This window comes from Petromyzon marinus, chromosome 2 (assembly GCF_048934315.1).
Source record: "Petromyzon marinus isolate PM22_M1 ecotype Great Lakes invasive population chromosome 2, UKy_Petmar_22M1.pri1.0, whole genome shotgun sequence".
Taxonomy (NCBI): Eukaryota; Metazoa; Chordata; class Hyperoartia; order Petromyzontiformes; family Petromyzontidae; genus Petromyzon; species Petromyzon marinus.
The window spans coordinates 16,299,040-16,312,426 of record NC_133668.1 but is presented as its reverse complement, the minus strand read 5'-3'; the positions used below and the strand labels follow the sequence as shown (position 1 = coordinate 16,312,426).

Here is a 13,387-nt window from a genome sequence, read left to right as displayed (position 1 = left end):
TTGTTATTTTTTGTTATTTTCTTTGAAACTATCTACGTGACTTTACCGAAAGACCCATGAATATTTTCATATCAATTTAAAACAATCCTACAAGCCAACCCAGTAAGGGAGAGGCAGCCTACATTTTGCTACGGGCTTTTGTACAAATAATTGGGAGCACAGACACATGGAATCGTCGACACAGACACACGCCAAAGATGTCTGCTAACAGCCACACACTCGAGTTCAAATTACATGTTCGTTCTAATTACATGTTCATGCAAATACATTGTCATTCTTGTCGATAAACAATGCACATACTGCAGTGTATTATTTGGTGATGCTGCGTATCCAGTGTTGTACAAGCACAATTAACAAAAACGCAACATATTCGTCAATGACAGTGGCCTTAAATGAAAAAAAGGTTTATATACACTGTATACTGTCATAAGTGACCCTTCTAAACGCAACATATTCGTCAATGACAGTGGCCTTAAATGAAAAAAGGTTTATATACGCTGTTTACTGTCATGAGTGACCCTTCTGGAAATGACCCTTCATTATAAGCACTTAGAGGCCAGACAGATAGAGTTAATCAAGGTTGGAGTCTGCACTTAACACCATGGAGTGTTGTTAATTTGTAAAATATTGAACACTGGACAAACCCTTCAATAATCAAAAGTATTCGTAAATAAACGGATATATATATTAAAAGTTAAATGATAATGTTGCCGGAACAATCTATTGCGGAAAGGTTTGTTCTTTTGATAACAATGCGCAATGCACCTTGCAGTGCATTCTTGGGCCCAATGACCATTTCAATGAAACATATAACTGCCTAACAGCGATATCATTCAGGTTCATAGCATTTGTTTCAGGGGTTTTAGAAATTTCATTCAATATATATACTTTCATAAAGTATGACTTTATATTAACAGATGGATGAAACAGTACAGTATTTCCCAAGTAAAGCAATAAGTACTGTAACTTTCTGGTTCCCACAGTTAACTGCCATTGCATATGGAGTGAAAATAACGCTAGCAAACAAAAGATAAGAATGAATCAATTTGGTTTTTTACAATATGCTCATTCGGGTGAATTTTAGCAGAGTTCAGTACAGCAGTCATATCCCACGCATCAACGAATGCCACATTCATGGTTTTAAACACTTCCAAGAGGACTTGGTTAAGCTTAAATGTGTTCCAGTTATTAAAGATCGCCACTCCGCTGTTTTCTCTCACGTTGGATAATTTAACGATGACCTTCGTTTCAGGGCTCCGAATCAGGAGTTTCTCCACTGCCGCTTTAATGTTGTGCATTCTCGTTTGAAACACGTGCAGAGGGAAGGGCGTGAAATGAGCGCCGAGGGAGATTGCTACGATCGTATCGCTCCCACCGGTGATGTTATCAATTCGATTCGCTACGTATCTGAAGTCTTTTGTGTAAGTTCCTTTCGTGGCAATAAAAGGATAGTTGTGACAATACCAATTCAATGTAATGTTGTTGTCTTCATTAATGGCAACATTTGGCATATGTTTTCCAGGAATGTAACGATCTACAATTCTGAAACCTGCAGAAAGGGCAACACACACACACACACTATTATTGTTCTGCAACGGTACAGATATATATTATTAAGAAGTTATGCAGTTGTTAGATTTTTTATAATGAAAACTTTTTCTAGAATTTTATGGTATTTACCATGAGGACCAATCTGTAGATGACAATGTTATATTTGTAGAAAATGGCATGAAAATGTCACCACTAAATAATAGATGCTTTATAACTCAATGTTGAAAAACGAACAATCTGTGATGGTTTTCATGTGCCTCTAGAAAACGTACACACAATGCTTTAAGCTGTGCATCGGCATAAAAGTGTGCACATTCAGTGCATCATGCATGAATGCATTTGCATGCATTTCAATCAGAAAAATGTTTGAGAGATTTACTGTTAAGAGCAGTGGTTCATGAATACAAATGAATGAGTATCGTCATTCCTTACCATTGGTGAAATGAACAAGATAACTGAACCACTGTCCTATTGTCGAATCACCAAGGAGAAATACGTTTTTCCCCTTCAAACAGCCCAGAACCAATGATGGCGAAGAGAAATTCTTCATTTTGCAATATGACGAACACCATGCATTTTTGACGTAATATCCGCTTGGACTTGGATTCCCCATTCCCATGCTGCAATTGGGCAGGCTGCTTTCCAACAAGTCTATAACAAGAACATACCGCATTTGTTTATTATTACGTGTATAATGAATAAAAGATCACCTATTTAAAGCATTGTTGATTGGCATGAGATGGTGTTTGTACACCATTCTCATAGGGGTTATGGATGTTGGCAAAGAGGCCAAGAAGCAAAAAAAAAAATGAAATGCTACTTGACAACTTAAAGGAAGGGTGTCCGTGTAAGGAAATGGAGAAGAACACTCGCAATCGGATAGCTCAAGACTTGCCACTGGGCAGACTACTTCACATAGAATGTGAAGCCCATTGCATATAGAAAAAAACACAGTCTAAAATCCGGGACAACTTCGATCAAAACAAGCAGGGGGATTGCGGGTGTATCTTATTAAAGAAGCAGCCTTTAATGCAACATTGCAGAAGCCCTTTTATCCATATATTGGTACATGTTAGTTATACATACACAATCTAACCAAAAACCTTTACAGTAAAACCTTGGATTGCGAGTAACTTGGTCTGCGAGTGTTTTGCAAGACGAGCAAAAAATTGAAATAAATTTAATAAATAAGCAAGGTCTTGCAATACGAGTAGTAGTACGTATACGCTTTGGCTGCAGAGCATCCCGTGATCACAACTAATATACGAGTGCTTTGATATACGAGTGCTTTGGATTACAAACACGTTTCCGGAACTAATTATGCTCGCAATCCAAAGTTTTACTGTATTATGATTTGTACATTTACAGCCGTTTGTAAATACAATGCAGTTAAAGTTAGTAATGTTACATTATCTATTATATTGCTCTGTGAGGGATTTTGGTAATCGTTTATCCTTCCCACCCCTACCTATTGTAGCAGCCCACCACTTCCCTGACTGTCCCAACCCACTGCTGCTGATGACCCCCCCCCCCCAACCACCTCCACAACCCCCACCACTACCAAAACCAACAGGGCACTGAATGCCAAAACCAAATAAAATAACACGACCGTTGAAACTGACGAAGTAATTAAACTATCAAAATATCCTACATTGCGGGCGTAACTGATAAACTAGCCAGATGTTTGGAAAAGCAAAACATCCGAGTCAGATTTGGCACAGTACATAAAATACAGAAACTTATATCTGCTACAAAAGATGTATTACCGAAGCTATCAACAGAAGGTGTGTACCGGACTAATTGCACGTGTGGAAAATGCTCTGTTGGGAACAAGGGACGAATGATCACCACGAGAGTAAAAGAACATCAAATAAATATTAAATACTCCTGAATACAACTATCGGGAGTGGCAGAACACGCCTGCCAACAAGGACAATCAATTGATTTTGATCATGTTTAAGTTCTGTGCAAAACGAGTTACTACTGGCCAAGACTAATTAGAGAATCTATCGAAATTGAGAAATAAAAATTCTTTTAACCATTCGGATAGCTACAGACTTAGTGCTGCTTGGAAGCTAATCATCAAGTAATACAATGTTTACATGCATGCCTATACAGGTCACCATACTTCAATAGGGATTACCATTGAACAATAATAAGTACGGCTATTTTACTGCACATAATCGACAGGAGGTAAAAGAACAATGGGCTTGCATAATGTGCATGCATGATGTACGCCGATTACCATATAAATAACCCAACCGGCAATAGATACCCAATGTCATTTATACACATTCATAAATCCCCCCCTCCCGCTTTGCGCAAGAATAAGTGCTCACAAATGCTGTCATCACATCTACCACGCTATTTAAGGAACAAAACAGGAGGATTTCTCCACAAATCTGTCTGTCGCCCGATGAAGCTAGTTGTAATTACTGGCAAAACGTTGTAATCAGATTGTAAATGTTGTGGCTTTGCTCACCAACACACTGATGTGCTGTACTAGTAACGAATTGGCATGTTCTGCTGACGTGACAAACCTTACTAATTGGCTGTGTCGGGTGGTGGCGGGTTTAACGACACATTTATATTTATGCAATCTAACCCAAAAAAACCTGTATTATGGATATTAGTCGCGAAACCCTATGTGTTAAACTAAACCAGCCCAATCCTGTCTGGAGGAAGGGGCACGGCCTAAACAGAAAGAGGTGGGGCCTAAATAAGACGGGGCGGGACTTAAAAGTGAAAGGTGCAGAGCCTGAACGAGGAAACGACGGGGCCTGAATAAGATGTAAAGGGGCGGGGAATAAAGAGAAAGGCGGTGGGGCCTAAATCAGAAGGGCCGGGTCCTACAGAGGAAGGGGTAGAGCTTACAGAGATTGAACTTCCCTGTTGATTTAAGGCAGTAAACACATGGAATCGTCATACCTTTTCTATGAAAGCATGAGTACCCAACCTGTGCTGCAGCACCAGTGAGGAATGGATGCTGTTTTTAATATAATGTAAATGTAAACTTTCCAAAAACACTGACATGGGGTATTTATCAATGTACAGTTAAACGGTACTAAAATACATTTTAGTATTTCTTATTTTGGAAAACAGGTCCCTGCAGGGTGGGCTGGTAGGACAAGTCTCTGCGCTGTCTATTGCTGACTTTACACCCAACAGCACGAGATTTCACTTCGTTAAAGTATTGAAAGGGGACGGACGGATGGACGGACGGACGGACACATTAATCTATTGCAGGCTGGTACACTCAGTTTACAACTTCGTTCCTACCAGTATAAAGTGATGTCTAACATAGTTTTACAATTAGGTTCCAATTTTATTATGCTGCCAGCCAATAACATTCAAACCGTTTGGAATCAGAATCCAAAAATGAATATTACACTAAATGTAATGCGAAAATATTTTATACATACGTTACAGGTGTAGGAGCACAGCTCGACAAATCTTTACCCCAAATACTAACCTAACATTTCCCAGTACTGTATATTTATATCCTTTAAAGTTTAAAATAAGTGTTTAACTATATTCAAGTTACATTGAGAAGTTGATGTCAGGCTTTGACTGGCATGGCTCTCTACTATTCCCTAAATAGTTTATATATTTACAATGTTTTTGATCGTATCTTTGCAACAGCAAAAATACCAGTATATATTTCTTCATTCATGAAATTTGTAACGCATACAAATTGAACTTCAAAAGTACATTCAGAGGTCCCTATATATGTGTATTAGTAAATAAACAGTTTATGATCAATAGCTGACAAGAACGTGGAGAATATAACTACAGTACTTGAGACACTAAATCGAACTTATAAAAGTATATATTAGTATTCATTTTGCAATTTTAGTGAACTTTGGGGAAAATTCTGAGATATCTCCAAGTGTTCAGATATTCATCCTGGGATCACGAATCACATTTAATATAGAGTGCATACAATAATTGTTATATGATTGCAACTATGCAAAGTCTCACTTGAAAAGGAATCTCAGTGGGCCTTTAGAGGAATAAAGTAAAACAAGGCAAGTAAGAAATTTAAGCAGTGTTTGGTAACACTGTGTAACAATTTTTTTGTTCCTGGGTAATAAGTGCTATTTCCTATTTGCTTATGCCTCAAAAGTACAGAAAATGGCTATTATTCCCCACAAACTTTGCTTTTGTAACCAGGACACTGATATTTAGAAATTTACCTATTTTCCAGAAGATTCCAGAGAGATTCATTGCTGAGTAAACTTGGAGTAACTTCTAGAACATTCTAGAACTTTCCAGTAATATAAATAGGAGTATAAATACAGGGGCCTTAAGCTCACCAGTTCAGCTTAGTTCCAGCTGCCTAAGTGGATACATATCTGCATTTTTCTGAGGTGGCATCAAGAGGCTGCTAGCATCCGGCAGATGCATTTTGCTATGTCTGCGGCCAATTTATCAAGACAAGAGCAAAAAAGTAGTCTGTGGAAGCATCTGCTAAGATGTGTGAGGCCTACAAGGCGTATTTTGGCATGCCTGTCGGGGATCAAGACAAACCCTGGGCACCTCATTGCACCTGCTAGCAATGCAAAAACACTCTGGAAGGTAAGATGGACAATTGTTGCTCGGAATTTTACGTAATAAAATTAGTTAAAATTTTAAAATTGTAAAAGTTTTTTAATTTTAATGTTTTACAATGTTCAATGTTATTGAAAAAAGATATCATATATGAAAAATGTTGCGAGAATCTCTTACACATTAGTCATGGGTGAAATAAATGTATTTTTGTAGGATGGTACAGAGGGGAAAAGAGAGCCATGATGTTCACTATCCCAATAATTTGTCGGGAACCCACTGACCACTCAAGCAACTGCTACTTCTACATGGTGGACCCTTTCAAACGTCGGACTGCCAAGAATGCACCTGCTATCACGTATCCGGACCTTCCTTCATCCATCGCCCCTGTGCCACACTGCCATGAGCTCCCCGTACTCACTCCTCCAGAGAGAGAGAGCAGCCGTTTTTAGAAGAGAGCAGCAAGTCAGAGAGCGAGGAAGACATTGTAGATCCAGATGACAATTTCAGATGTGGAGCTGAGGAGAGAAACGCATACTACCCCAACCAAAAAAACCTCAACGACTTGATCAGAGATCTTGGTCTCACCAAGTCCAATGCCGAGCTTTTTACGTCTCGGCTCAAGCAGTGGAACTTGTTGGATGAAAGTGTGCAAGTCGCAGATCAGAGGAAGCGTCATCAACCTTTTTGCAGCTTCTTCGCCCGTAAAGATGGGCTCTGCTTCTGCCACAATGTGACCATCTGTTCGAGGCAATCGGAATCGCCTGTTACCAGAATGAGTGGCGCCTCTTTATTGACAGCTTATCCAGGAGCCTCAAATCCGTGCTGCTCCATAATGGTAACAAGTACCCGTCTCTTCCCCTGGCTCACTCGGTGCACCTCAAAGAGGATTACAACAGCATCTAGACCTTGCTGGATGCCTTGAAGTATGATGAGTATGGCTGGGAGGTCATCGGAGACTTCAAAATGGTGGCATTCCTGATGGGTCTCCAAGGTGGTTTTACCAAGTTTCCCTGCTATCTTTGCCTTTGGGGCAGCAGGGGCACCAAGGCGCACTACCACAGGCGGGACTGGCCACAGCTGACCGAGTTCTCTGTGAGGAGGAACAATGTCAAGTGGGAGCCACTGGTGGACCCCCGGAAGGTGCTGATGCCACCACTGCACATCAAATTAGGCCTTATGAAACAATGTCAGAGCTGTAGATAAGGAGTCGGCAGCCTTCAAGTACCTTCAAGACTTCTTCCCTAAGCTGTCTGAGGCAAAGGTCAAAGCCGGTGTCTTCGTCGGACCACAGATAAAGGAGATCCTGGAGTGCAATGCATTCCCAAAGAAGCTCACTCGTAAGGAGAAAGCGGCTTGGAAGAGCTTTGTCGCAGTGGTTCGTGGCTTCCTGTGCACTCACGAGGTCGAAAACTATGTGGAGCTGGTTGAGACTCTGGTGAAGAACTACAGCACAATGGGCTGTAGGATGTCCCTCAAAGTCCATATCCTTGATGCTCATCTTGCTAAATTAAAGAAGAGCATGGGAGCGTACTCAGGGGAACAAGGCGAGTGCTTCCACCAGGATTTACTGGACTTTTAACGCCGCTATCAAGTAAGCAAGGACAGTATAACGAGAAAATTATGGGAGACGACATTTGGGGGCTGATTCGTGAAAGTGATTGACAGTATAATCGTAAATCTCGAAAAACTACTCACTTCTAAATCTTTTGTAGTAATTTTTGTATTACTTTAGTATAAATACATTTCAATTTTGATTCCTATGTTGGTTTTTTTCTGACTTTATGTGAACAAAAATACACCAATTGGCCTGTTTTCTCATTGAAAATAGGGACATTTCAAAACATCACTGTCCTGGTCACAAAAGCAAAGTTTGTGGGGAATAATAGACATTTTCTATACTTTTTAGGCATAAGCAATTAGGAAATAACACTACCCAGGAACAAAAATTGTGTTACATAGTGTAATAGATGCCAACACCTCCTGCCCAACAGCTTTTTTTGCACTATACAAGCAGTTTGTTCACATTTATAAACATTTAAAATATTTGTTATTATATATACTTACCAGTTATTGGGGCAACATCTATTTTGTATGCGGATGGAATTGGCTTCCATATCTTTTCTCTGCAAGAGAAAGTGCAAACAATGTATGACATCTGGAAACATTTGGTTCTAGAAATGTCTTGAAATAAATACAAGAATATTGTAAATATTCCAGGTCAAAGGAAACAATTGCAGTCTTTTCTTCTACCCTATGGCAAATACGTGTAAATTATATGTCCAGTTTTAAGTTTGTGAGCCATGTGATAGCTTTGGGAGTAGCACTACAGAATTAACTTGTTTGTAATATGGTCCATTGTGTGGTTCGGGTGGCCGCAGTCACTCTGCCGTGGGTCATCTTTAATTTCCCACGTGTGGAAGAGGTGCGCACAGTGAGCGCAGCATTCTTAGAATAAACCCGTGCAGAGCAGTGGTGGGGCCCTCGATGAGGTTTTTATTAGGAACACCATAGTCGTGAAGAAATTATCAGATGTTTATTTACCTTGTAAAAAAACGACCTTCCTCTTGACTAAATATGTTCCTGTTGCGTGATTTGATAGTGAGAAGAGACGAACAAGGAAGCGTACTTGGTTTTTCACACATCCACGGTTCAAGTAAATGTGGATCGGTGAAATCGCAGACTTGCTTGGCAGTGTTTGGAAAAATGTGGCATGGAGTTACTTCTTTTGACTTCCCGCTGACAAAAGTCCCCATGAAAGTGACTTTATCTGGAACGGTTTCTCGGACTCTGTCCAGCACTCTCACGGCCTCACTGGAGTGCACGAGCGTGAAGGCCAGACTGCTGTCTCCTGGCCAGAAGAGCGTGAACCTCACATCGTACACACCATTGCCAAGGTCAGTCACCACGCCAGAAGACGCAGCCCCAAGGCGTGGACTGAAAATCCGAGCGAGGAGGAAATCTCCACCGTAGAGCTTCCTTCTGTTCCCAAAGTCATACATTTCCACTTGAGCATGGAGTGTGTCTCCAACGGTGTGAGGTTCTACTCCGTTTAATATTGTGATTCGACTGTTCTTGGCAGATGTAGAACAAGTGATGTTGGTTGAAATTGGTATTTTATGTTTTGTTGAAGGATATGTCATTGTATCACTGATTGTATATTTTGTTTGAAGTAATAATGCATTTTGGTAGTGAACTTTTGGTGGTAATGATTTAAGGTTCCATGTGTTCTGAAAAAAAAAGTGTTTTTGCATTTTACAAAAAGCTGTATCGTATAACTTATATAGAGCACTGAATGACAGGTTGTAAATTACAACATTGTTAAGGTTGTGTATCAAAGAAAATCACAAAAGGTTTTGTTTCACCACGCATAATATTACAATGTTCTTTGGTTATTTCGGTAAAGTCACATAGGTGAAAACTAAATAATAATAAAAACTGAAAATAACTCAATTAAAGCACGACGTTTCGGAAGCAACACAAGCTTCCGTCATCAGGTGGGACAACCACGGCAAAAAAATGCTTTATTGTAGTTGGCAAAGATAGCTGTTTGTGAAGCGATTATGTAAGGTCAGAGGGGGAGAGGAGCCAGGGAGAAGAGGTGCAGGGGGGGTGTGGAGTAAGGGGGGGTCCAGTTGGTCCTGTTGAGATACGGCTGCTGAAAACACAATCAAAACACTGCAAGACAGGGAGGAGAGATGCAGGGGGCGGGCAGTGTGGAGTAGGGGGGGGAGAAGCTCCTGTTGATCCTTTTGAAACACGGCTGGTGGGAACACAGTCAAAACAATGCACGTAACATTTCCTAGTGATGGTAGTGAACAGGGCTGAGAGTAAAAGACTGGGGATGTGGATATGAATATGAACTATAAGGTAGCTAAGGTTTAACTTGGTTTATAACATCCTTCCAATGATTGCTAAATTTGAATCCATCTTCTCGGTTGAAGTTATGTCTATGTTTGTATGATTTAATTCAGTTATTTGCAGTTTTATTTTATTCATTAATTATTTCATTATTATTTTCTTTTCACCTACGTGACTTAACCGAAAGAACCAAAGAGTATGGATCCTTGCAGTCACGAAAACTTCAAATCTAGAATATCACAATGCTCGGAGGGATTTTGGTGGTCGTGAAGCCGCCCTACCTCTACTGTCCCCGCCCAGCAATGCCACTGCCACGCGCCCACACCCACCCCCACCACTACCGATATTATCAGCCAAACCCTGTGACCGAGACGGGGCTTAAAGAGAAAGAGGGGACGAAAGAATCATAGGCGGGGCCTAAATAGGTAAGGCGCGGATCTGAAAGATATAAAGGTGGCGCCTAATCAGGAAGGAGTGGGGGCCAAAGGAGTAAAAATGTGTAATAAAAGCATAGAATAAAAGCATGTGCAGAAGGCAGCGTAGCTTCCGTGTGGCAGATGTGGCCACAGGCCAACTAGTGCAAATTAGATGATATTTGACCACCACTCTAAAGCCCTCAATTACTTGGTTTTTTTCCTCAGAATTTCAATGATCAGGCAAAACAATGGACTGCATTTAACTTTGAGTGTCGGTAGCATAGCTTGGAACTTTAAACAAAATATTGTAAGTTTTATATTATTCGGTATGTTTATACACGTACAAATTAAATAATATAACATTTCAGGCAACCTAGCAACATGCCTGACTGCTGATGAGATTCATAACGTTGACAACAGTCCACGTATTCTTAGTTCTTTCGGTAAAGTCACGTTGAAGGGAAACAACAAAATAATTGTGTTGTTTCCCTTCAACGTGACTTTACCGAAAGAACTAAGAATATGAATTACTGCAGTCACGAAAGCTTTAAATCAAAATTTAACAGTCCACGTGTTCATTGTATCAATGGTTTAACTTTTTTAAAGGACGTGTACATTTCTATGGTAGACGTATAATGACAAATCATCTGCAAATAGTTACGGTATCTTGATAAGAAAGGCGTTGCACGGATGATGAAATATATAATAGCTCGACTTCCGCACATCTTCCAACTTCAAAGGGTGGCAGTGCTTAAAACTTACCTTGAAATATCCATTTGAACAATATATGAGGAGTGCGGCTGCAAGTGATGTGATAAAAACGATTATATTGGAGACCGTAATATGACTTCTAAATGTCTTGAAATTCATTTTTCCTGCAAAAAAAAGGTGTATTATTTGTCGTTTGAATACTAATTTCATTTAAAATGTTCACAGTGTATGACCTCAACAACAAAATGCTCAAATTCTACAATGTTCGATTTTTATTTCTGATTAACTTGTAACGAACAGAAAAAGTACATGGGAAATTAAGCATCAGTTTTTATAAGTCACAAACAAATCATGAACGTAAACGTCATTAATTATAGATAAATAATTAGACAATATACTGTACACCTCTATCCGATATCTGTCCCTCCACGTAACAAATACCAGTATTTTTGACACGTCCCATCAACCACACTGCCTTTTGGGAGCGCATCATTTCAGCAGCATTGGTTGAACAATAGAAAACTCTGAACCGGTTTGGTTACCCATTGTCTCACGAGTAGAGTCAGGCTGCTTGATCGCACCAATGTTGGTGAACTACCAGGTGTTGATAGGCAAGTAACCTCCCTCTCTGTTAGATATGGGTCCAAGTTCGACGCAAACTATTTAATACACAACACAAAGTGCTTGGGCAGGCAGGGGAAGCAGGCGTGTTGTCTACTTATTAATCGAGTTACTTTACTTACATTCTCTATGACTATGAGTGACCATAATCATGGTCACTTGTACTGTATGTTGAACTTCTTTCGCACCGTACGTAGCCAACCGTGCTAATCGGAGATACGGGGAAGGACAACAAACTAAACACAAAAACAGTTCTAAATAAATTAGTTTTCAATCTGGATTTAAAAGTGCATAGCTCCGGTGGCTTCCTAATATCGGAAGGAAGAGCGTTCCAGACGGCCGCAGAAGCGCACCTGTGTTGATCATCTCATCTCTCTTGCTGCTGCAGCTGGGACTGTCAGCAGTTGATGCTCGACCGGAGGCTCCGCCTAAGACAACCAACCGCACGTGGGTTGTAAGCGACTGCGACAACTTACCGTGTTACACGATGCGGTATTACACGTATAAACATATTCTTGGTTCTTCCGGTAAAGTCACGTAGAAGTGAAACAATAAAATAATACAAATATATTGTTTTATATCTTTCGGTAAAGTCCCGTACAAGGGAAACAATAAAATAATACAAATATATTGTTTTATATTTTTATTATTGTATTGTTTCCCTTCTACGTGACTTTACCGAAAGAACCAAGAATATGAATCCCTGCAGTCACGAAAGTTTTACATCAAAACGTATAAACATGTTTACCATTCACGTGCGTGTTTATTCTTCTGGTGATCCTTAACCACAGTATATTTAACTCCACAACCTGAACTAAAGATGACTTTATTTTATAAGCGGATGGTGTTCGACCCAGCCTGCACAGACTGCACCCATATATATATAATTATATAAAAATTACGCTGGGTGTATCCGTATACACGTCAAACAATACAAAGTTCATGCGTTACAACACTCAGCCCCAAGTATATTATTAACCCCTCTGTCATTTCACATAATGACAAGCACGTACCCCAATATATTTTAACCTTCAGTTTCTTGAGCAGATTGATTTAATCTTCATGTTAAGCTTCAAGCTAATTACGGTTGAGAGTTGGAACGGTAACTCGCGGACACGTACAGTACGTTGAACTTCTTTCACATCGCACGGAGCCAGATCGAGATAACGGCGGAAGGAGACGTTATGCAGAGCTCGACAGCAAAGTTAAAAAAAAACGAAATCATCGAAGTCATCAGCCAACGTGATCGTGGCAGGTGACGGCCGCCGCGGCAAGAGACTTCTCACTCGGGGCAAACAATGGGCGCGGCGTGCTTTGCTGCGCGTCATCGATCCCCGCGCGTGACGTCATCCGCCTTTGTGATGTCCCACAAGAGCAAAGATCCACCGTACGGCCTTGCCACGGAATTCTCGTGCCCCGGTAAACGCCACGTTCAGCCATGGTCTATCCACTGCTCGTCGGACTCCCGACGTCGTCGCTCTCGTTACCGATTGCCGCAACAACAACAACAACAAAATCATCTCGCTCATGCGCCCGAGCTATGTATACTCCACACATTGGTCAATCATACAATGGGATAAAAAATATATATATCTAGATTAAATTGGGTCTTCTTCATAGCACATATGATTAGCGATCATAGAGAGATAACATCAACAGGGATTGGAGACTGCACTTAA

At 40.4% G+C, this 13,387-nt stretch overlaps 1 protein-coding gene across 5 annotated transcripts; it reads right to left on the bottom strand.

Annotated features, from left to right (window-relative positions):
• Positions 1-219: 219 nt before the first annotated feature.
• Positions 220-13,010, bottom strand: LOC116946042 (NXPE family member 2-like). 5 transcript variants are annotated; one of them, XM_032960868.2, is made up of 7 exons: positions 12,722-13,010; positions 12,062-12,136; positions 11,139-11,251; positions 8,644-9,329; positions 8,167-8,225; positions 1,984-2,202; positions 220-1,549 (listed from the first exon to the last, which is right to left on the bottom strand). In XM_032960868.2, the coding sequence occupies exons 2-7, from the start codon at positions 12,072-12,074 to the stop codon at positions 1,017-1,019; spliced, it is 1,623 nt and encodes a 540-aa protein (XP_032816759.1). In that variant the 5' UTR covers positions 12,075-12,136; positions 12,722-13,010; the 3' UTR covers positions 220-1,016. The 5 variants fall into 5 exon arrangements, with proteins under 5 accessions (XP_032816759.1, XP_032816768.1, XP_032816777.1 ...); XM_032960877.2 differs by having other exon boundaries at positions 12,738-13,010; XM_032960886.2 differs by having other exon boundaries at positions 12,830-13,009.
• Positions 13,011-13,387: the final 377 nt, after the last annotated feature.

Bases quoted from the DNA above. Each gene is read 5' to 3' on its own strand.
- LOC116946042 (XM_032960868.2), bottom strand. The intron at 8,226-8,643 runs GTAAATAAACAT...TTTCTCTTGCAG, and splicing joins GAAGGTCGTTTTTTTACAAG to AGAAAAGATATGGAAGCCAA. The intron at 1,550-1,983 runs GTAAGGAATGAC...CCCTTTCTGCAG, and splicing joins TCTTGTTCATTTCACCAATG to GTTTCAGAATTGTAGATCGT.